Source organism: Pelodiscus sinensis, chromosome 10 (assembly GCF_049634645.1).
Source record: "Pelodiscus sinensis isolate JC-2024 chromosome 10, ASM4963464v1, whole genome shotgun sequence".
Lineage (NCBI taxonomy): Eukaryota > Metazoa > Chordata > Testudines > Trionychidae > Pelodiscus > Pelodiscus sinensis.
In genome coordinates this window covers 29,483,895-29,508,388 of record NC_134720.1, presented here as the reverse complement: position 1 = coordinate 29,508,388, position 24,494 = coordinate 29,483,895, and the positions used below count along the sequence as shown (strand labels likewise).

Genomic DNA, 24,494 nt, shown 5'->3' with positions numbered 1-24,494 from the left:
GTACAAATCAAAGGTTTTATATGGTAGTTATATGTCTAAAAGTTGGCACGTCCTTTTTATTATTATAACAAAATAGCCTTTTAGTTTAATTTGTTCTAATCTTCTTTTCAGTTGAAAGATGCATGAGTGTAATGCAGTCTGGGACTCAGATGATTAAGCTGAAGAGTGGAACAAAAGGGCTAGTACGTCTCTTTTACTTGGACGAACACAGGACCTGCATCAGATGGAGACCATCCAGAAAAAGTGAAAAAGCTAAAAGTAAATTCTCTTAATATTTCTTTTAATTTCTTGAAAAATTGTGCATTGGAATATGAATTCACATGGTTTATTGAGGAAAGAACTGTATTTTACAGTATGCATCTTTCAGTTTATAAACTTTTATTAGTGATACTTGAAAATGTTATATACTTATAAAACTTAGACCATTTTTGCACAATAAATACATTGTAAAAGGCACTGTTGTCGCTAAAAAGATTATGTATTTATGTTAACAGTAACGATTTAGTAGCATGTTGGCATGCATGCACTGTGTAGTACAAAGACTAGTTTAACTGTGTAGTAATATTTTCCAACAGATTACTTTGTAGAAGAAACCTAGCCATAATTTGATTAGGAGCAGTAGACTATTGGCCTTAGTACGTTAGGGATGATAAGAACCAACAAATAAATACGGGTGTGTCTAGACTACAGGGTTTTGTCGACAAAAGTGGACTTTTGTCGACAAAACTGTACCTGCGTCCACACTACCGCTGAGTTCTGTCGACATAACGTCAACGGAATTCAGCAGTTTTGTCGACGCTGGTAAACCTCATTTCACGAGGCATAACGCCTTCTGTCGACAGAGTTCTGTCGACAGAAAGCGTTATTGCATGTAAACTGTCCTTGCGTCTACACTGCCATGTCGACAAAGCAGCTTGCTTTGTCGACAGAACTGAATGTAGTGTAGACGCTCTTTGTCGACAGAAGCTTTGTCGACAGAATCTGTCGACAAAACTTCTGTCGACAAAACCCTGTAGTCTAGACACAACCCTAGATGCAATAAAACCTTCTGTCGACAGAACTCTGTCGACAAAAGGCGTTATGCCTCGTAAAATGAGGTTTACCAGCGTCGACAAAACTGCTGAGTTCTGTCGACGTTATGTCGACAGAACTCAGCGGTAGTGTAGACGCAGGTATAGTTTTGTTGACAAACGTCCACTTTTGTCGACAAAACTCTGTAGTCTAGACACACCCTAAGATAGTCCAGTTAATAGCTTAAATCTGGGAAATATCTCATACCATGATCTAACTCCAGACTTAGAAGAAAAGCAACCAGAAATATTGAGCTAATTTACAGAACTCTTTATTAACATATTTCATGAAAAGGACACATCACGTTTATTTAGAGCCAGATTCCACCTCCTAGAGTTATGCTAGTGCATGGTGTGAGGAGAGGGAATAACGTGTGCACATAAAAGCCAAGCTGATATCCAGTTCCCACACTATGTGAGGAATAGCTCTGTGTTTGTAAAACCCGCTTCAACTGGAGTTTGGAAAAAGAATCCTGGAAATCTTTCTGCTGGCTTAGGGTTTTGTGTCAGCTGTCTTGTAGGCCAGATTGAATCTGACAGCACCCGGTGACAAGCCTCTGGCATGTTGTTGCTATTACGTAAGAACAGAAGGATTAACGTTCTTCCCTGAAAAGTCACTACAAAAATGAGATTGTAGGGTTCTATGACTATTGTCTCTCATTGGATGCTGTTTAAAATGCACTAAGTTCACAAGTGAAATTGTGTCAATTCAATTGCCAGCCCTGCAAACTCAGTCTGAATGGAGTGCCAAGCTGGGTTAGTCCATTTTGCACACCATCACCACTACGTAGACTATGGAGATGTATATTTTCTGAATGTATAGTAAATAGTATATACTTTAAAAAAAAAACTTAGCACACCAAACTAAGTACTGACTTAACCATGGGGAGCACCTTTGACCTCATAGACTCATAGACTTTAAGGACAGAAGGGACCATTATGATCATCTAGTCTGACCCCCTGCACAGTACAGGCCACAGAATCTCACCCACCCCTCCTAGAATAATCCTCTCACCTATATCTCAGATATTGAAGCCTTCAAATACTTTGAAGACCCCAAGATGCAGAGATCCTCCAGCTGTGATCTGTACCCCATGCTACAGAGGAAGGCGAAAAACCTCCAGGGTTTCTGCCAATCTACCTGGAGGAAAATTCCTTCCCGACCCCAAATATGGCGATCAGCTAAACCCTGAGCATGTGGGCAAGACTCACCAGCCAGACACCCAGAAAGTTCTCTATAGTAACTCCTATCATCCCTCCATTGACCTATTTTCCACCTTGGTGTTGCACAGCGTGCAAGTTGTTGCTGTATTTTGTCTATAATTTTACAAGTATTGCTGTTAAAGGAAGGAAACACTGCTCTTTTAATGACACAGAACACAATTCAGGCTGATGTGAAAATGCTGACTCAAGTTTACATGAATCATACATAAACTCATGGGTGGGTGTATGACTTGGTTAGGTGCCAAAGTCTGGTCATTATTATTTTATTGGAATATTACAAGACTCTACAGCCAGTTAGAAAAGGCAGTTCATTTAAAATATTGTTCTCTACTCTTTGATCTAGCCCAGTGTAACAAATACCTGGAATAACAAACTGCCCATACTGTTCATCTCTGTAATTGTAGGGTAGTAGCAGAATTATGAAGAATGCAGCTGTTCATTGAAACTGCAAAGAATGACCCCAGTCATTAAAGTAATAGTAGCCATCAGTGTACTGAAATTACCTTTTTATGGTTTACTCTCTCTATGTAACAGGGTCTGCTACAATCCCCTCCTCCAGCTCTGCCCTTGTCGGGCTGAGAAAGTCACTCAGAGACATTTCACCTTGTGCTTTTATTTATAGGCTGCGCTTCCACCACCTTTCCCCCCTACCATTAGTCCCATTCACAGTCCACAGGCAAGAGAGAGGGGAGAGCTATCCCTCTCTCTGCTGCTACTCCAGCTCTCCTCCTTCCAGCTCTCCCCTGCTTTCACTGCCTCCTCCAGAGTTTTAGGTCAGGCTAATGAGCCTGACAGCTCTGGGAAGTTTCCAGGCCAGTGTCCACTCATTGCCCAGCTCATGCCCACGGATGGCGGGGCAGGGAAAGGGATGACAGAGGGGGCCTGAGCTCTGAGTCACACTGCTGCTGCTACTGCAGCACCAACCCTTCTGTCCAAGGCTCTACCCTTCAGTGAATGCAGAGAAGGGTCCCCCTGCTTTCCCATGGACCTGGTGAGGCTGTTGGCTCCAACCCATCTCCCCTGATTGGGACTAGAGAGTGTCAGGAGCTGATTAGGGCTTCCCCTACAGCACCCTGCCACATGCTCGCATCATTGCTGCACAGATTAGAAGCTGCAGATGGAGTGTTCAGGTAAGGTGCTTGATGGACAGTAAAGAGCATAGAGTCCAAGTGACAGGGTGTAAATGTCTTTTATGTTACCTGAGGATGACTAGGTTAGTAGAAAAGAACCTGCCTATTTCAAAAGCTTCTTCAGCTGCCCTTCTTTAGGAAAGGTTGGTTATATTTGGAGCAATTACTAATTTGGCTTCTCCTGTGGGATGCTGGAGGAAGGCAGGATGACCAAGAAAAGCCACTTAATGTCTTTACCAGGTATCAATTGAATTCAGGTATGGAACCGTTCCCCCTCCCCATGTTGCCCAGGGGCCTGCATAGGTGATCGGCTCCTCTGGGCATTATGATAACTCCGGGTATGTCTACACTGAAAAGTTAGTTCGAACTAACGGACGTTAGTTCGAACTAACTTTCCTAGGCGCTACACTAGCGCTCCGCTAGTTCGAATTTGAATCGAACTAGCGGAGCGCTTAGTTCGAACTAGGTAAACCTCATTTTACGAGGATTAAGCCTAGTTCGAACTAGCTAGTTCGAATTAAGGGGTGTGTAGCCCCTTAATTCGAACTAGTGGGAGGCTAGCCCTCCCCAGGTTTCCCTGGTGGCCACTCTGGCCAACACCAGGGAAACTCTATTGCCCCCCTCCCGGCCCCGGACCCCTTAAAGGGGCACGGGCTGGCTACGGTGCCCGTGCCAGGTGCAAGCCTGCCAGCACCCAGCTAGCAGACCCTGCACCTGGCATGGCACAGAGCCACCCACCCGATGCCCCCAGCCCACCCCCTCTTCCCGGGACCAGGCTGGCGGCTCCCGGGAGCTTGCCCTGGACCGCAAGAGGCGGGCACCTTCCTGGGCTAGTGCGGACATCGTGGACCTCGTCTACGATCTCCGCACTAGGCACAGGAAAGTGGCCGTCTAGGGCAGGAGAGCTGCCAACCTGGCCACCCAAGAGCAGGTGTGCATGAAAATCAAGGGGGTCCACTGAGACCCCCGACACTGAGCCCTGAGTTTACAATGGCCGTCCTGGGTCAGACCTAAGGTCCATCTAGCCCAGTAGCCTGTCTGCCGACAGCGGCCAACCCTAGGGACCCTGGAGGGGATGGACCGAAGACAGTGACCAAGCCATTTGTCTCGTGCCATCCCTCTCCAGCCTTCCACAAACTTTGGGCTGGGACACCACTCCTACCCCCTGGCTAAGACTACTCCATGGACCCAACCTCCATGACTTGATCTCACTTCCCTTTAAACTCTGTTCTAGTTGTAGCCTTCACAGCTTCCTGCAGCAAGGAGTTCCGCAGGTTAACTATTTGCTTTGTCAAGAACAACAACAACTTTCTCTTACTAGTTTCAAGCCTGCTACCCATTCCTTTCCTTTGGTGTCCTCTAGTCCTTCTTTAGGGGAACTCATGAAGAACTTTTCTGAATGCACCCTCTCCACCCAACCCCTGCTTTTAGAGACCTCTATTCTGTCCCCCCTCCGTCTCCTCTTTTCTAAGCTGAACAGTCCCAGTCTCTGTAGCCTCTCTTCATCTGGGACTTGTTCCCAACCCCTGATCATGTTAGTTGCCCTCCCCTCTCCCAGCCTCTCTCTTCCCCTCTCCCACCTCCTTTTCCCAGTCTCCCCCAGTTTTGTTCAATAAAGACAGATTCCATTTTTGAACACAATTGTCCTTTATTTTGTACATCAAGAAAAGGGGCTAGGGAAGGGTAAGTGGAAGGAGGTGAGGGAGGAATGGGGTACGCGCCCCCGATGGAGAGGACTGGGCTGGCTCTGCGGGCTTCTGGGGGTAGAAGCTCTCCTGCAGCCCCCCAATTGCCCCCTCTCCCCAGATGGCAGCCTGCGGCAAGTGCAGCCGGGCTGATGGCCGAGTGCTGTGATGTGCCCAGTGTGGGTACTCCGGGCAATCCAAGCCAGGACTGGTTTGCAAGCGGGGCACCCCTTAGAACTGTCTGTCCGGGGTGGGGTTCAGGTCCCTTTAAGCGCAGCCCTCGGCTAGCCTGAGACAGCATCTCCACGCTCTAAGTCCTCCTCTGATGCCCTGCCGGCACTGCTTCCGGCCATCCTTAAGCCCTGTTCAGAGTCCACTCAATGTGGACTTGCTAGTTCGAATTAGCAAAACGCTAATTCGAACTAGTTTTTAGTTCTAGATGCGTTAGTTCGAATTAGCTTAGTTCGAATTGACTAATTCGAACTAAGTTAGTTCGAACTAGCACTGTAGTGTAGACGTACCCTCCTTGAGCACTATTCCTCTGCTGAAGCACAGCTTCTTTTATATCCCTTAGGATGGTATAGCACATGCTCTGTGGTGGAAAACAGAGTGGGGGGTGGAGGGCAGCAGTGCCCCATCTATTCTCTGCCCCTTCTGCAGCGAATTTCACTCCATGGATATTTTAGGAAACAGAGTCTACACTCGGGAAATCACTGGCACTGTCCGTTTTGCTATGCAAGAATGCAAGTATGGGGTAAGCCCCTTTCAGACATATCCCAGCACATGTGCAAGGGGCAGCTAATGACCTAAAGTGCCCTTTCCAGTGCAAAGGCTTAGGAGTTTGCCTTTACTTAAAAAAACCAAAAAAAATTTACTTTGTTGAATGTTGAAGAATCTGAAAATGCAAAGAAACTGGATGAATATCTAAGCAGCTTAAGTTTTCTGTTACTCTTTTCCTTGCAGTTGTGATTGATTCAATTTACAAAGTGACAGAAGGCCGACAGTCGGAAATATTCCATCGCCATACTGAGGGGAACTTTGACCCAAGTTGCTGCTTTACCATTTACCATGGCAACCACATGGAGTCACTAGATCTTATTACCTCTAATCCGGAGGAGGCTCGCACCTGGATCACAGGACTTAAGTATTTGATGGCTGGAATAAGCGATGAGGATTCTCTTGCAAAACGACAAAGAACTCATGATCAATATCCTTTCAAGGAATTTAGCTCTTGCTTTCATTTTGGTATTTCTGCTTTGTTTAGTCTCCATCCCTAGTGGTGTTTAAGTCTCGGCTTGTTTTATGAGGTTTGGTGTTATGGGTACACTCCATCCCCTGCTCATGACAACTGAAGTTTTGCCACTGATTGCATTGAGAATGAACATATCAGGTCATTGGTTTGTAAAATTGTTGTAACAAATGAAGAATATTTTGAAATCTTCCCCACTGGCTTTATATAATAATTTTTAAGGCTTTTTCAGACCTTATTACATTTCCTAAAATTGGTGATTGGAGTTGCCACCAAGAAAGTGGATCTTTCTTATCATCTTTGTACTAATTTGATTGAAACTCGTAGGGATTGATTGAAACTCTTGAGAGCACTCATAGTCAGCCTGCATTGATGGTGTTCAGTACTTCTCAGCAGATGCTCACATCTCACAGGCATGGAGAGGGTTTCATTTTGGAGGGAAGATCATGTTAACTTTAAATCACAGTGAGACGTCACTACTAGGTGGAGAAGGACAGAGGGATGCAGGTGAGGAGTGAAAGGGTCAGTTAGTGAAGATAAATCACAGAAAGCTGCATTCAAATAACATTAATATAAAAACCAGAAATATACAAGTGACTGTAAGATTTGTTGTGTTGTGAGCAAGACACAAGAAGTAATTCTTCAGCTGTACTCTGTGCTGATTAGGCCTCAACTGTGTCCAGTTCTGGAATACTGTGTCCAGTTCTGGGCACAGTATTTCAGGAAAGATGCAGAGAAATTGGAGAGGCTCCAGAAAAGAGCAACAAGAATGATTAAAGATCTAGAAAACATGACCTGTGAGGGAAGACTGAAAGAACTGAGTTTAGTTTGGAAAAGAGAAAACTGAGAAGCGACATGATAGCAGCTTTCAAGTACCTAAAAAGGTGTTACAAGAAGGAGGAAGAAAAATTATTCTCTTTAATGTATGGTGATAGGATAAGAGGCAATGGAATAATAGCTAAAGTCAGCCATAAGTGAGGCAAAGGGGGAAAGTGTTATGGACTCAGACAAAAAATATTTCTGTGAACAGGTGGTCCTATATTTAAATATTCAGAAGACAAATTCTTGCTAGGATAAGGGCTAACCATTCAATCAGAGTTGGTTTTGGTTCTTTAACATTTATTAGATTTTGGATCTAAGTGGACTTTGCTTTGATGGGAGGAGGAGCGGGCCATATCTGGAAACATCAGGGAGTATGTGCATTATTACTTTAGAGTCAAATAAATTTGGATGGCAAGATTTTGATCTCCTTTTCAATTACAATAGAGTAAATCCACAATAAACCAAAGCAGGTTAAAGCAGTTTCAAAAACTACCTTTGTGAAATCATTCATAAAGTATCATTCTATCATTTTTTCTTTTTAAGGAAGCTAAGTTTGACCAAACTTTTTAACATGATGAGACTCTTCTTGGACAGTGTTGCAAAGATTAAGCATTAGGTTACTGGGGCCCACAGACAAGCAACAGAAAGTCTCAGCTGAAGTCAGGAGAAATGCTGTTAGCCAACACAGTTGGCTAATATCTCCTCAGGAGGTGTAAAACAAAGAGCTTCAGGAATGGCTGCAGAACAGTTTAATATGTGATCTAGAGCCAAGGTCTTATCGAGAACCCCTGAGTAAAATCTCTGTATTTGGCTTCAGCATAGTAGTCAGGTTTTGGCCTAATGTGCCACCTGAAAAGTCCTTAATTGTGATAAAGCCTCCTTCCTTCAACTCTGCAAAGCATTTAGGAATTATAAATGGAATTTCTGTTTGTACACTGATCCCATCCTACCTTTTGTTATCCTTTCATTAAAACGCTTCTCTTATTGAATTGTTTGCGTTAGCATTTGAAAGGTAGTCAGCATTTTCTTAGAAGTTTGTGCTGTAATCGTGGAGAACCATTTTCATTGATTAGAACTATTATTTATTTAATTCTGCTCCTTGAAACACTCTTGCCTAGTACTGCAGGTATAGAACAGTTGTACCCAACACTGGGATGGCTTAAGCAATTCCTAGATATTTTTATCTTAAATGGCCCTACAGCTATTGAAGTCAGTCATTGGGGAGTGGAAGAGAAGTTCTATAAAATTTAGGAAACTCTCATGGTCCCAGAAGCTGCTGGGGCCAGAGGCACAGAATACGCATTTCCATACTTTTGAAAAGGACTTGTGGAGTTAAAGGAACCCGACCTTGGAAACCTTGTCAGGTCTGTAAGGGGGATGTAAGGAGGCCTGCAGTTGGAGAACACATCTGCCCTGTGTATATGCTGAATTGGACTGCACTTGCATTCTGTCTAATATCTCAGTTGGTGACCAAATTGTGCCTGCTAGGCACTAGACTCTGTAAAGGGTAGGTTGATTCACACCATCCTAGAGTAGCACTAAGAATGGGATTGTGTATTAGGGACCACCCTCCCTCCCTGAATTCCACAGTGCATGTAGATTATGTGCAGACATAGGATGATGCATTTTACTTCCCCCAAGCAGACTCCTTCTTTGTTCAGTGGTGAGCATGGGGTGAGATGAGGAAGAAAGGGTGGGAGTGAAATAGAAAGGAAATATGTAGAGGATGAAGGAAACATAATTAGAGGAGAGAGGTTTGTGGTTAAGAATGTTATAGCAGAATAGAGAAAAAGCTTTCAGAAGAAGGAAGAATTGAAAGTATAAAGGTGAAATGGCAGCATGAAAAAACCAAAGCTTAAATTTAGAGGGAGAGGATAGATAAACAAGAGCTGTTAATTTTTGAATAAGGATCTTCTTGAAATTGCAGTAATATGCTTAGACTGATTTCACTGTGTCTTCTTTATTCCATGTTCCAGTATTAGATGAATTTTATCACTAATAAACACAAGCCCATTGAGCAAGACTCCTGATGGTACAAATCATGAGCCAAATACATCTTTGCTGTAGCTTCAATGACATCATAATTCTGATCCAAGGTATACCAGTGTAAATCTGGAATAACTATGGAAATCAACAGAATTACATTAATGTATCACTTCTGTGAGATCAGCATCTGGTCTATTCACTACAGAGAAATTACACCAGGGATGAATTTATCCCAAAAGCTGTATCTACACTGTAGCCTTCCTCCGGAAAAGCTTATGCAAATGAAGCGCGTAATGGAATATTGCCACACTTCATTTGCATAATTAATTAGCAGCTGTTTTGCGCAAGAGGCTTTTGTGCAAAAAAGAGCTGTGTGGATGGCTCCTTCTTGTGCAAAAACCTTGTCTTGAGAAAGAACCGCTCTTCCTCATTTTTTCAGGAAGAACGGCTCTTGCGCAAGAGCGGGTTTTTGCACAAAAAGGAGCTGTCTACACAAAAGCCTCTTGTGCAAAAATGGCTGCTAATTAATTATGTAAATTAAGCGTGGCGATATTCCATTCTGCACTTCATTTGCTTAAGCTTTTCCGGAAGAAGGCTACAGTGTAGATATAGCCAAAGAGAGGAAATGGACATGGTTTTGATGCAGACTATGGACCAAATTCTGTCATCTTGGGACAAATTGTGACATTGTTACTTATATTGTAGGACTAATTAGCATGTCATGTTTGGCAAGACTGGTGGAATCTGGCCCTTTGTAATTCTCCATGATAAATACATTTAAATCATTCAACCTTTCCTTAAGATATTTGCACTTGGGTGAAACAGACCTTTCAGGAAGCAGATAAGAATGGAGATGGCTTGTTGAATATTGAAGAGATCCACCAGTTGATGCATAAACTGAATGTCAATCTGCCTCGCAGAAAGGTGCGACAGATGTTCCAGGTTAGTGTACTTTTTTCACAGTGCAATATTTTGTTTGGAAATGCATAGAGCCTTCTCAGAGAGAAGCTTGAAGTTACCTATAAAAATGAGTATTTTTAAAAACAGTTCTATTTCACTGTTGTTGTTAGGTAATGAAGAGAAGGAGGGAACATTGTGCTATGTAATTTCACCCTCTAGCTCTAGCTTAGCTGCTCACATTGAGCAAAAGCTGCCATGCAAAGAATTTTCATTTCAAAGTGAGTGGATCCCTGGGTCAGTTGGGGAGTCTCCAGCTGACGCTGGGTTTCACGGAAATGCCACACGGGAGTCCTGAGCTGATCCCAGCTCCGTGCGACATTTCAAAGCGGCAGCACCGCATGGAGCCCAGAGTCAGTGGGGGACTCTGAGTTCCCCGCTGACCCCAGGCTCCATGCGGGTGCTTCTGCTTTGAAACGCACAAGAGCCCCCTCTGGGATCTCTTGTACATTTCAAACCCGGCACGCCACGTGTAGCCTGGGGCCAGCAGGAAGTCCCACTGACCCCAGGCTCTGCGCTGGCGCTTCCGCTTTGAAATGCACAAGAGCCCTATAGGGGCTCTTGTGCATTTCAGAAGAGAAATGTGGAAGTGCCTATTGACTAGTCGACTTAAATTAATTAAAGTAGGAAATTCCATCGACTAGTCGACTAGTAAATTAACTGGTATTTAACATCCTTACTGAAGGAATAGAATCTGGACACCATATGGGAAGCAAGCAGGAGAGTTTATTACACAAACAGCGCTGGGTGGAGTGTCACTTGCTGAGCTCAGGGAACACTGCCAAACAATAGGTTACAACTAGTTATAGGCAGTCTCCGGGTTACGTACAAGATAGGGACTGTAGGTTTCTTCTTAAGTTGAATTTGTATGTAAGTCGGAACTGGCGTCCAGATTCAGCCGCTGTTGAAACTGAGCAGCGGCTGACTACAGGAAGCCGGAGGCAGACCTGCTCTGCCCCGGGCTTCCTGGAATCAGCCGCTGATCAGTTTCAGCAGCGGCTGACGTGGAGACGCCTGGGGCAGAGCAGCTGGGGTGCTGCTGGGTCGGTCCCCGCAGCGCCGCCTAGGTGCGGTGCTGAGGGGACCTACCCGGCAGCGCCCCAGCTGCTCTACCCCAGGCGTCGGCGAGAAAAGCCTGGTCTGCTGGGGGGCGCACTAGCTGCGCCCCCCCCCCCCAGCAAACCAGGGAGACGCGGGTGGCAGGACCGCTGAGACGCGCCGTGGTCCCGCCGCCCGCGTCCTCCGCAGCTTTGCTCCACATCTCCCTGGTCTGCTGGGGGGCCCCCCCAGCAGACCAGGGAGATGCGGAGCAGATTTTCTCTCCGTGGCAAGAAAAGCCCCGTTTGTATGTAGGGATCCGACATAAGTCGGATCCACGTAACTCAGGGAGTGCCTGTATATAGGATGCTCAATGGGCAGATCAAAGTGATTGGAGGGGGGAAGATCCTGGTTCTCCTGAATAGAGGCTAATAGGAAGGCAAATAAGAGCAATAATATAAAGATAAGATAAGAGCAATAATATAAAGTTACATAGTGTTTCCAGTAAAACAAGTATTTAAACAAAGCAGACTTCAATTATCAGTTAAGTGGTGATATGTCTGTCAGCTTTAAGAAGGTATCTCTACAGGATGTAGTCCATCTGGGGATTAAAGCAGAGACATTAGCACCATTGAATGTGTCTTGTCCTGCCTCCCATCCTGGGTGATGGCTTTCCTTTGATGGGCTAGACTGGTGGGGAAGGGGAATAACCATGTACTGTGTTTGTACCATTCCCAGAGTCTGAATTTAGATTGGGTTCTTAACAGGATATCATAGCCTGCCTCAAAAATTTTTATCCTACACTTACTCTGACTATAAAAAATAATTTTCCTGCGGGATGACAGAGTGAAATCATCATATCACTCTGTGTCCAGAGGAGCCAAGCCCCACCCACCTTCAGTCTGCCCTCCCCCAGGCCCATGTAGAGAGCTGGGTCTGCTGCCCTGCAGCCTCAACCCAGCCCTCTCCTCCCCAGTGCCACGCGGAGGCCTCAGCCCGGCTCTCCCTGGAGGTTGGCAGGAGGTGGGGCAAGTGACCAGGGCTGGCCGTGGTCCCAGCGCCAGCCCTCCCCAGTGACCAGGGAGAGAGCCGGGACTGCCTACCCCAGAAAGGGCTCAGAAAGGACCATTGTGGTCATCTAGTCTGACTATCTGTATAATACAGGACTTCCCTGGTTTCCTGTTTGAGCTAGAGGACTGTCTAGCCCCGTGGTCACCAACAGGTTGATTGCGAGCTACTGGTCGATCGCGAGGCCTCGACCAGTCGCTCGCGAGGCATCCTGTCCACCTCGCCCCCATTTCTCTCCCACCCCCCACTACTTACCTCAAGAGAAAACAGAGGTAGTGTCGGCTTCAGAAGTCCTGCAGCTTAGCGCCACTTCTAGCCATTCCAGAAGTGCGCTAGCTGCTCTGCCGGCCGGAGTACAGCACAAGGGAGCATCGGCTCCCTGCACTGCACAGGAGGGCTGAGTCAGCCCTGAGGGAGGTGCTCAAGGGGTTTCCCGGATCGCGGGTGGGTTGGCCCCGGGGCAGGCATGCGCGCGGAGCTTCCCTGCGCGGGGGGTCGGCTCCCTGGCCAGGCGCGCGCATCTTCCGTGCGCGGGGGCGGGGGGGTGGTTGGCCCTGGGGCAGGTGCGCGCGTGCGGGGCTTCCCAGCCCGGGGGGGGGGGGGGGGCATTGGCCTCCCAGCACCCTGTTCCCTCTCCCCTGCCCCCAGCCACAGAACTCTGTCCCCACAAAATGTATAATTATAAATGCTTCATTTTAGATTTAAATAGCATGAATAAAAAAGACAATTTATTTCATAACTATAAACACGTGATTTTAATTCTATGTATCGCATAATTTAAAAATAAACTGTTTATCAGAGTGTGTAAGTAAGGGCTGGGGATAGCAAGTGATGGACAGGAGGAGAATAGAGAGGGCGGGGCTTCAAAGAAGGGGCGGGGCTTCAAAGAAGGGGCGGGGCGGTAGATCTTCGCCTGTTCTGAGATTTAAAAAGTGATCTTGGGTGTAAAAAGGTTGGAGACCACTGGTCTTGCCTTTAATTAAGTGGCTTCATAAACACCTGTGAGGGAGGTAAATATTATTTGCATTTTACAGATGGACAAAATAAGGTGCCAGAGGTGACGTAATTTGCTGAGGGTCACACAGTGAATCCATCAGACTTTTTGCTTTCAAGTTTTTGGAGAATATATTCATCATTGTTTGACCATCCCTAATATGGTTGCCACTGGAAGAGATGCTAATGATGTATTGGGTGCAGGAAGACCAAAACAAAAAGCAAAAACCAACACTATGGGCCAAAATCCAGACCACTTCACAAAACAGAAGTTGTCTAAGGTTATGTCTACACTGCAGGCTTTTGCCGGCAGAGTGTATGCTAATGAAGCGCTCATTAGCATTTGTCGTGCTGTCATTTGCATATTCTCTGCCGATGCTTTTTGCACAAGATCCTGATACCTTCTTTTTTGAGGCATAAGTATCTTGCATTAAAGGGTTTTTTTTGCACAAAATGGTCCCATCTACACTGCTTGTTTTTGCACAAAAACCTCTTGTGCAAAAAGCATCAGCAGAGAATATGCAAATTACAGCTCGACAAATGCTAATGAGCACTTCATCAGCATACTTTCTGCCAGGAAAAGCCTGCAGTACAGGCAGTCCCCGACTTATGCGGATCCGACTTATGTCGGATCCGCAGTTACGAACGGGGCTCGCCCCGGAAGACACGGACTGCGGGACCTCGCGGTCCTGCCGCCCGTGTACTCAAGGGCTTTCTCCGCGTCTCCCTGGTCTGCGGAGCAAAGCCGCGGAGGGGCTTGGGCAGCGGGGCAGCTCAGGCTTTGCAAAGCCTCGGGGAAGCCGGCAGTGGAGCAGCCCAGGCGCGCCTGGGCTGCCCGGCTGCCCGAGCCCCCCCATGGCTTTGCAAAGCCTCGGGGAAGCTGGCAGCGGGACAGCCCAGGCGCACCCCACGGCTGTCCCGCTGCTGGCATCCTCAGAGGCTTTGCTCCCCGTCTCCCTGGTCTGCTGGTCTCCAGCAGACCAGGGAGACTGGGAGCAAAGTCGCGGAGGACCCAGGCGGCAGGACCGCGGTGCGTCTCGGTCCGCCACCCGCGTCTTCCTGGTCTGCTGGGGTGGGGGGTGGGGGGCGCAGCTAGTACGCCCCCCCCCCCCCCCCCCCAGCAGACTAGGCTTTTCTCCGGACGCCTGTGGCAGAGCAGCTGGGGCGCTGCCAGTTGGTCCCGCAGCGCCGCTCTGGGCGCTACTGGACCAACCCGGCAGCACCCCAGCTGCTCTGCCCCAGGCGTCCTGATTCAGCCGCTGCTGGTCAGTTTCAGCAGCGGCTGAATCAGGATGCCTGGGGCAGAGCAGATGGGGTGCTGCTGGGTTGGTCCAGTAGCGCCGAGGAGCGGCGCTACTGGAGCACCCCAGCAGCACCCCAGCAGCACCCCAGCTGCTCTGCCGCAGGCGTCCCCAAGTCAGCTGCTGCTGAAACTGACCAGCGCTGACTGCAGGAAGCCCGAGGCAGAGTTGCTCTGCCCCGGGCTTCCTGGAATCAGCTGCTGATCAGTTTCAGCAGCAGCTGACTTGGGGACGCCTGGGGTTCTTAAGTTGATTCTGTATGTAAGTCGGAACTGGCGGTCAGTTTCAGCAGCGGCTGAATCTGGAGCCAGTTCCGACTTACATACAGATTCAACTTAAGAACAAACCTACAGTCCCTATCTTGTACGTAACCCGGCGACTGCCTGTATAGGCATAGCTTAAGATTGTAGAACCTGTTGCAGACAAAAATGTGCATAGCCTTCTGGGGTGAAATCGGCACTGCACAGCTGTAAGCCTGGGAATGCAGAATACACTCCATGGCCATGCAATGTCTGGAATCTTGTGGGTGAGCAGATGTAGAGAAATTTTAGACTGAATTGTGCCTCCAAATCATAAATCTCATTTATGGTATGTGTAGACTTAAAAATGAGAAAACAAACCTGTTTGCTGCCTTGTAGCTAAAAATCATTTCCTCCTCTAGCTACTGTATATGCTAAGACAGTACTGGGGCCTGCCATGAGGGCAGGGGACTGGACTCGATGACGTCTCGAGGTCCCTTCCAATTCTAGTGTTCTATGATTCTAAGATCTGTGTTTGTGGATCTAGATGACAGCAGCACTAACTCCTAATGTAGCATAATGAATGCAGCTCCCCTGTGATTCCTTACTGATGCTGCAGCTTCAGGAGAAAAGCAGAACTGTGAAGTCATGTATTGACAGGAAAAAAAGCCTTTTAAAATGTAAAAGAAATATCTAGAGGTGTAACATGATCTCACTAAAGGGCAGCCTTCTTATAACCCAGAGCCATTTATTGTTTTGATTTGACAAAAAGAAGCTGAATATTTTTGCCTTTGTAGGTACAAGCCTGTATCTGGGTTCCATATCAGAGGGTGTGTCTAGACTACATGCCTCCTTCGACGGAGGCATGTAGATTAGCCAGATCGGAAGAGGGAAATGAAGCCGCGATTAAAATAATCGCGGCTTCATTTAAATTTAAATGGCTGCCCCGATCTGCCGATCAGCTGTTTGTCGGCAGATCGGGGGAGTCTGGACGCGATGCCCCGACAAAGAAGCCTTTCTTCATCGACACAGGTAAGCCTCGTGAAACCAGGCTTACCTGTGTCGATGAAGAAAGGCTTCTTTGTCGGGGCATCGCGTCCAGACTCCCCCGATCTGCCGACAAACAGCTGATCGGCAGATCGGGGCAGCCATTTAAATTTAAATGAAGCCGCGATTATTTTAATCGCGGCTTCATTTCCCTCTTCCGATCTGGCTAATCTACATGCCTCCGTCGAAGGAGGCATGTAGTCTAGACACACCCATAGGCTTTGCAGAGATGGTTTCTTGTTGAAGAAAGAATGAAGTTTTGAAAGATTATTCTGTTGTTAGATTGCTTTGGGCATCAGGCGTATAGCCCTTACTTATCAAATCAGGTCAAGTGGGCTTCCAGTGTCACCAAATTTATTCATGGTAAAAGATACACACTGTGACAAATTCTCAGTCCTGGATCAGGCAGCTTTGTGTTGCTCGGGTGGTACAAAGCAGCCAGAAATCTGTCCTAAATTATTCCTCCTGAAAGAATTGGATCAGTGCCATCTGTTCTCAGTTTTCACTTGCAGATGTGTCCCCCTTTGTTTTGATAGTGTAGACTTAACTAGTAAAGCCATGTCAGATAGATAACATGTTACTATAGTCTAGGAAATATTAGATGTATGTGATCTAGGTAAATCTTATCATGAGGCATTCATGAGGGAGAACCACACAAGCTGACTACAGGCAGTGCCCGGGTTACATGGATCCGACTTACATTGGATCCCTACTTACAAACGGGGTGAGGCAACCCCGCACTAGCTGCTTCCCCCCAGCAGACCAGGGAGACGTGAAGCTAGCGCCCCCCCCCCCCCAGCAGACCAGGTAGACGCGGAGCGGCTTTTCTCAGCAGACACCTCAGCTTGAGAATAAAGGACTGAGGGAAGTGAGGTGTGGGAGAATAAAACTGAGCTCTGGAGAAATGTTTGGCTAGAGTTTCCCCTACAATATGTACCAGTTCCGACTTACATACAAATTCAACTTAAGAACAAACCTACAGTCCCTATCTTGTACGTAACCCGGGGACTGCCTGTATAGAGAATCGACTGATATCCTGACCAGATTATTTCAAATTTGCCATCATACAGAGGTCTGGGAAAGCTAACTCCAGGACAGTTTCCTTTTCCCAGTACACCTGCATATGGAAGATTATATATGGCAGATCAAGAGCATCCTGGAGACAACTGATCTGTCCAGAAATAGAGAGTAGAGCCATGAAATTTATGAGGCTGTGTTTTTAATGTTGGTGTTTACTTATATAGAGGTCAATGAGATTCATATCCTAGACATGTGTATAAAACAAATGGCACACTGAATGCTTTGATGAAAGAGAAAATGAAAATGGAAGGTGTAATTTCCTAACTGGGGTGCTGTTCACTGTAGTTCCAAGCTGGATAATCAGCAGTTCCAGGCTGGTAAGTATGAGAATAGGTGGAGGCAGGAAAAGCTGGCCCCAGAAAAAAAGAATTGGTGGTATGATTAGGGTTCCCAATCCTCCAAGGTTGTCCAGGAGTCCCCAGGAATTAAAGATAAATATTCAATTAAATATTGTGTCATGAGATGAAACCTCCAGGAATACATCCAACCAAAATTTGCAGCTCTAGGTGAGATGCGGGATGTAGTGAAAATTTGTGTTCATGTTTTATTGGGTAAACTCTTGGATGGAAAAACCCACCTGAAGGGAATTCAGGGCAAATCAACATTGGGAAGAGTTCTGAACAGGATGAAGAAAATTGTCCAGAGAAATGTAGGAGCCACTATCCTTAACTATGCATGTCTACAAGGCATCTTCCTTTGCAGATCTCGGTGCAGGATCAGAGTATAAAGCCTTAGTTAACTGAAGAAAGTGCACAAAGAAAAACAACATGCACTTCTGTGAATGAGAGGTGTTACTCATGGATTCACATAGGATCTTGAGCAATCTGTAATATTAAAACTTCTTTTCACTTTTCTTCTTGAGTTTGGGTTACTGTAGAGACCTACATCAGAGAGAAAAATGAAGTGCAAAACTGCTGTCAAATGTTCTGTAAATCCAAAGCATATCTTTAAAGTAAAATGCATTAATAACACATAGTAAGTACTGTTTTTTTTCTCCAACGAGCTCTAAGGACAAACTAAAACAATAGTTAAGATCGTGGAAATATTTTTCTGCATGGAATGCTGCTCTTATTGCAGACTTAACCCTGTTCTGTGCTGGCAATGGGATTAAACGATTGTTGCAATTTATCATGTTGACATCTGTTTAGCATTGTAATTTTATACTGAACGTTTTTAAATGTCATATTCTGCCTTTCAGTGAAGTCAGTGCACACAATTTTGATGTTATTCAGTATGACTTGACTCCACTGAATCAACTAGGTCACTCTAGATTCTCACCAGTGGAACTAAGATCAGAATTTGGCCCAGTGTGAGTCCTTCTCATGAAATAACTTAATACAATGAAATCTAAAGGTAGAATATGCCTTTCCACTGAGAATTTATGGTTTTACTGTAATAATTGAATTTCTTCCAAGAAATCCAATAAGAATCCTTTAAATTTTGTTGTAACTTGAGCAAGTACTTGCTAGCATTGTTGAAGATGGAGTCATATAGCTTGAAGAGTATTAAAGGTGTTTGTTTTCTTATACATATGTCTTCTTCTTCATTCTGTAAATTCACCATACACAACTCAGTACACTTACTTGGGAATGCTTGCTCCATAGGAAGCTGACACTGATGAGAATCAGGGAACGCTAACATTTGAAGAATTCTCTGTGTTTTACAAGATGATGTCATTACGACGTGATCTCTACTTGTTGCTTTTGAGCTACAGTGATAAGAAAGATCATCTCACTGTAGAAGAATTTGCTCAGTTTCTGAAGGTGGAACAAAAGGTACGAGAATAATAAATGTAGCTAATGTTCTTGTTTTAACACCAAACAAAAGTTTGTGACCAACGTTAGCTCATACTTTGTCCAGGCTGTAAACACTAGTGAACAATCAAAATTGAAGGATATGTAATGGAGATGTTGATGCAAAATGAATCTGAATAAATACTGGAGTACAAGCAAATGTTTTTGGAAAACAGGAAGTTTTTGATCATTTGGGGGGGAAAAGTAGCATATTAATTAAATATCCACACTGGCCTGTACTGACTTCCAGATAACAAGTTTACATTTAAAGTTTGTAATCCAATAAGCAGTGTATTGTAGTGCTGTAATGGTGTATCTTACAACTTTTTTTTGTCTTTAAGAAGTTTATTGTTTATATTGAAAGGAGGCTGCAATATGAGTAAGGATGGTAGAATCTGGCCTTTAATAAATAAAAAGGTTTGAAAATTGTGTTAGAAAGTGCACTAAGACAATGCAGATTATATTTTAAAAGTAGAAACAATTATTTGTTTTTTAACAAAATAACATAGGATGAAGAAAAAGCTATATGCTGACTTTCTACATCTGATTTGTCTGTCTAGTTTAAGTTCAGTAATTTGTGTTAAAAATGAGTTTCTGGTGCAACATATTTTTGCTTAATCTTAATAAAGTCTATACATTTTCTTAATTTTATTCTCACTTAAACTAGCATCTTCTAGGTCACTTTAAATACATATATAACAGGTACCATACTTTTAAAAAGCAGGACACAGGTATTGACAAATCAATAAAAATTACAGTGATTGTTATCTACTTATACAGGAGATTAATAAGTGGATTCACTTCAAGCTATGACTCCTGAAAAGTGATGGATATTTTCTTTATTGCAGTTTTAACATAGTCTTTTGTTCATTCCTAAAATGAAGTGTTGAATAATATAGCAATATCAGTTTTACTGGAGCATTACATTATGACAATCTCCTCTCTTGATTTCTGACTTGATCATGTGAAAGTGGGATTAGGAATATACATTTTTAAACATTTTTTTCTGTTAAAAATCCATGTGAGTACTGGACTTCATTTTTAAAAATATTTTTGAAACGATATACACAATTTTGGGCAGGAATGATGTCCCTAGCCTCTGTTTGTCAAAAGCTGGAAATGGGCAAGAGGCACCTGGTATTAGCCACTCTTGGAAGACAGGATACTGGGCTAGACAGACCTTTGGTCTGATCCAATACGGCCATTTTTATGTTCCTGGCTTTCCTTTTTATATAAACGTCAGGGTGTCTCTAGACTACACCTCTCTGTCGACAGAGAGATGTAGATTAGGCACATCGAAATTGCTAATGAAGCAGGGATTTAAATATCCCGCATCTCATTAGCATAAACATGGCCTCCGCTTCTTTTTGAAACGGAGTTTTTACTAAAAAAATGGCAGTCTAGACGCGGATCTGTCGAAAATAAAGCCTTTTTCGACAGATCCTGTAAACCTAATTTTTTGAGGAATAAACCATGTTTATGCTAATGAGGAACGGGACATTTAAATCCCTGCTTCATTAGCAATTTCGATGTGCTTGATTTACATCCCTCTGTCGACAAAGGGATGCAGTCTAGACGTAGCTTCAGTTAGTAATCAGCAGTTTTCTTCTTTTAACCAGATAAGTTTTCTTTTTCTTTACTACTCATATATTTTTGTTTAAAAATATTAGAAATGAGCTATAAAACATGGACAGATCTCTGTATTGTGAGCTCTTCAGGTCTGAGACTATAACAGAAGTTTTTGAATGAAAGCACCAAAATCCACATTCAGGCAATTCTTTAAAAGATGGTATGATTGCCAGAGTTGCTGAGTACCAGCAACTCACAGTGAAGACCATAAGAGCGGTGGGTGCTGAACACTTCTGGAAAACATACTATTTTTATTTAAATGTGTAAATATGGATAGTTTGTGATCTCTTTGTGTCAAGGGCTGTCTTTTAGTTCTTTGTACTTGATCCTTTGCACAAGATATTCAGTGAAATCTAACAAACTGCAAGCTTGGTCAGAGGTTGTGCATTAAAAGAGAGTGCACTTTTAAGTAGGGATGTTAGCAAGTAGTCCCCAATAAACATAAGCGTATCGGATAGTTGACTGGAATATTGACTGCTCACCTCCCCCACCATCCACTGCCTCTATGAGAGGCAGCAAGGGGGAGCGGGGAGAAACGGGAGCTGGTGCTGGGAGGAGCAGGCTTAAAAACTGGGTTCCCCCCAGCACCATCTCTGCGGTGCTGCCCTGCCCTCTATACCCTGTTGCCTCTATTAGAGGCAGTAGGGGGAGATAGGGATGGCTGCTGCGAAGCAGCCCCTGTCCACGGGGGTCCACCACAAACAGGGGCTGCTGGACTCAGTGCAAGCTGGGACTGAGTAGTCCCTGCTTGCGCTGGTCTGGGACACTGCGCCTCTGCATTTTAAACGTAGTAAGAGCCTGGCAGCTCTTACTACATTTAAAATGCAGAGCCGGCTCCTGGAGCTATCTCCTCTGTGGCTCCGCAGAGTGTTCTTATCAACAAGGCTCGACTAACCGCGGAAAAATCCACTCGCCAGCCCCGCACTGCGCATGCGCCAGATCTGCACTGTGCATGCGCGCCACCGGTGAACAGGGCAACTGGCTGAAATCTACTCGCAAGTAGATAAATGGATTTGTTGAGCCCTGCTTATCAATTAATTGTATAGTCAATACAAATTATATCGACTACATGATTAGCCAGATAACCGCAATTTAACATTGTTACTTTGAAGCCGGGTTTAGGACTATATCATGAGGAGACGACAAGACAAAGCTTTGAAGAGGGGAAGGAAGAGGAGTCCATCAGGGGAAGGTTAATTGTTGCAGCAACAATTCTGAGTAGCAAAATAGACTTAAAAAAACCCTCAACCACCTCCACCTGCGATAAGCATAAGTGTTCTCTTTTTACGTGAAATGTCATAGTGATTATTTGCGTTCCTTAATTACAATTAAGCAGCACAAACAATAATCACAAAATGACTAGATTAGACATTTTCATTCTAACTACACATGCAAACGTTGCTACACAGACGTCCAGGAAAGATATATCCTTTGTGTGATTTGATCTACTGTTTTGATTCTGCATTCTGAAAATTATTTCTTGAGAGCAGTCAAAGTCTACCTCATCACTAATTTGAAACAAACCCACGAGCTGGTGTCCTGGTAGTAGGATGGACACTATTGGTGTTGCATTCTTTTTCACAACTTCTTCGCTCCTCTACTGTCCTTTCTGTTATCATATCTTGTTCCCTCTTCCCAATGTGAAGAATATTGATGAGTGATGGAAATTTTACATGAGATGGAGCTTTCCCTGATCTCCATGTGCTCCTTTTTGGTCATCCTACATCTCACCACTCTATTGCTTCATTGCTAACATCTGACTGTTGGGTGGTGGAATTTTCTAACGTCCTTCCCAGAGGGGATGTTGACATCCTCCTTCACGCTCTCTTCTGCTCCTTCTCTGCAAGCCAGGGTAATGTCACATCTTGACTTTAGTTTTGTGACATTTTATTTTAGACCAACAGATGACTCGTTCATGTTCTCAAAAAACAGCATCTTGCAGAACATTAGAGCAGTGGTTCTTAACCGGGGGAATTATCCCTCAAAGAGTAATTTGGCATATTTCAGGGGGTAATAAGTTTAAAATACAATAGGTGTTCAATTTTGTTCAATATAATGTTCAATATAATCTGAAAAGAAAATACAATAAAAATGATTAATCATAATTTTCTTTTTGTCTATTGCAATTTAAAAAAGGAGAAGGGGGTAATTTTGGTTTATTGGTCAAACTTAAGGGGTAACAGTGCTAAAGAGGTTAAGTACCACTGGTGTAGAGGGTTTCTTTTTGAAAGAAAATGTCTGCATCAAATTCAGTGTTTCATCAGTCATGAATAAATTCCTACATTCAAAAGATTTAAGTTCCAATATTAATTAGCCATATTCACTAATTAAGGCTTATATTCAAACATTATAATTCATGTAAAAGGCATTTTACAAATTAATGAGAGTAAATTTTAATTAGAATTGAGAGTCAATGTCATCTCTCTCAAGTTAAAGTTAAAAGAGCACAAGTGAAGGGACTCCTGTCTCTTAACAGCTGTAGCCTTTGACTAGATTAGACATTTCATTCCAACTACACATGCAAACACTGCCACACAGACATCAAGGAGCCTGTGGAGATGATGAAAAAGGTAATTCTCAACAGTCTGTGATGAAGAAGGCTCTGCTAGGAATAGCCTTTACAAAGAGCAGCCTATACTTGAGCTTGGATAATCAGTTATTTTCTCCAGTGAAGGGTTCTCATTTCTATTATCCTGTGTAATTCTGGTAGGTTTCTCATGATGCAGGTTTAGCTTTGAGTTATAAATACAATTTTCTAAGAAACAAACTGAGTCATTCTCTGTGCTCTCTATAATATTTGGAGGGAGAGAGATATGAGCTGATTAACATTTCTGTCCTATGATTACAGTGTATAATTAGTTCAGTATACTGTCCGTGTTTGGTATTTATACTAAGGTTTGGTTGAAAGCTTTAGTCCATAAGAACCTGTATGTCATCCACTAATTTCATGTTTCTTTCCATGAGCTGAGAGCAGAAGTTCTCACCTTATGGGTTACAGCCTCCAAGATGTGCACCAGTTGTCTTTGCAGGTTACTCCATCTCCCATCTTTGTCTTCCACAAAAAAGGAATTGCTCAGTCATTTGCATCTGGTGTCTTTCATATATGAAGAGCACCACAAACAAATGTACCCAGTGCTCACCCTGCCTCTTCTAAATCACTGAGAAACCTGAGCAATCTTTAGGAACGCTGATCAAAGGATTCTATGTTGCAGCTGAGAAGGGCCAGTTGAGGGTTCTGGCTGAAGGGAGCAAGATGGTCATATCATGACAAAGTTATTAATTTCAGCGTAAACTCTTGGGCAACGTCTACAATGGCATCATTTTCCGGAAATGCTTTTAATGGAAAAAATTTCCGTTAAAAGCATTTTCGGAAGAGCGCGTCTAGATTGGCAGGACGCTTTTCCACAAAAGCACTTTTTGCGGAAAAGCGTCCGTGGCCAATCTAGACGCGCTTTTCCGCAAAAAAGCCCCGATCGCATTTTCGCAATCGGGGCTTTTTTGTGGAAAACAGTATTGTGCTGTTTATACGGGCCCTCTTGCGCAAATGATTTGCGCAAGAGGGCTTTTGCCCGAACGGGAGCAGCACAGTATTTCCACAAGAACACTGACGATCTTACATGAGATCGTCAGTGTTCTTGCGGAAATTCAAGCGGCCAGTGTAGACAGCTGGCAAGTTTTTCCGCAAAAGCAGATGATTTTGCGGAAAAACATGCCAGTCTAGACACAGCCTTGGAGTTACCATTCAAAACCTGCTAAACCTCCTTCTCTTCTAGCATCTTGGCATGGAAGTTTAAATGAAAATTCTTTAAAAAAATACCAAATCCTCTACTTTTTAGCATTAGAAGTTATGGTAAGGAAGAATCACTAAACCAGATGCTATTTCTGTTGCAAATATCTTATTCTTGCAGCTCTCAAAAACACTAGCCAAATATCAATTTAACCAAGAACAGTCAGTGCCTGTCGAGTGTTGATATTTTATTTCACCTTCTTGGCAAATTATATTTTTAAGACCCTGGGAAAAAACAGACTCTATCATCAAAACTAATCTCATTAACTCAGAACAGAGATTATAACTACAGTACAAGGTCAGGCCAACTGAATTCTCAGGATTAACCTTTGTGTCATGCTTAGTATCTCAGACATTTCAGGTTTTGTATTTTAAATGTCAGATTCTTGATAGGTT

The 24,494-nt window shown here is 44.2% G+C and overlaps 1 protein-coding gene across 5 annotated transcripts in view; it reads left to right on the top strand.

Annotated features, from left to right (window-relative positions):
• Positions 1-24,494, top strand: part of PLCH1 (phospholipase C eta 1) — a 186,968-nt gene that overhangs the window by 96,483 nt on the left and 65,991 nt on the right. For all 5 annotated transcript variants that reach the window (XM_075937751.1, XM_075937747.1, XM_075937746.1 and 2 more), the window contains 4 exons: positions 112-258; positions 6,073-6,316; positions 9,979-10,108; positions 18,494-18,664. In XM_075937751.1, the coding sequence (XP_075793866.1) occupies positions 112-258; positions 6,073-6,316; positions 9,979-10,108; positions 18,494-18,664 (692 nt within the window). The remainder of the gene's footprint in view (positions 1-111; positions 259-6,072; positions 6,317-9,978; positions 10,109-18,493; positions 18,665-24,494) is intronic.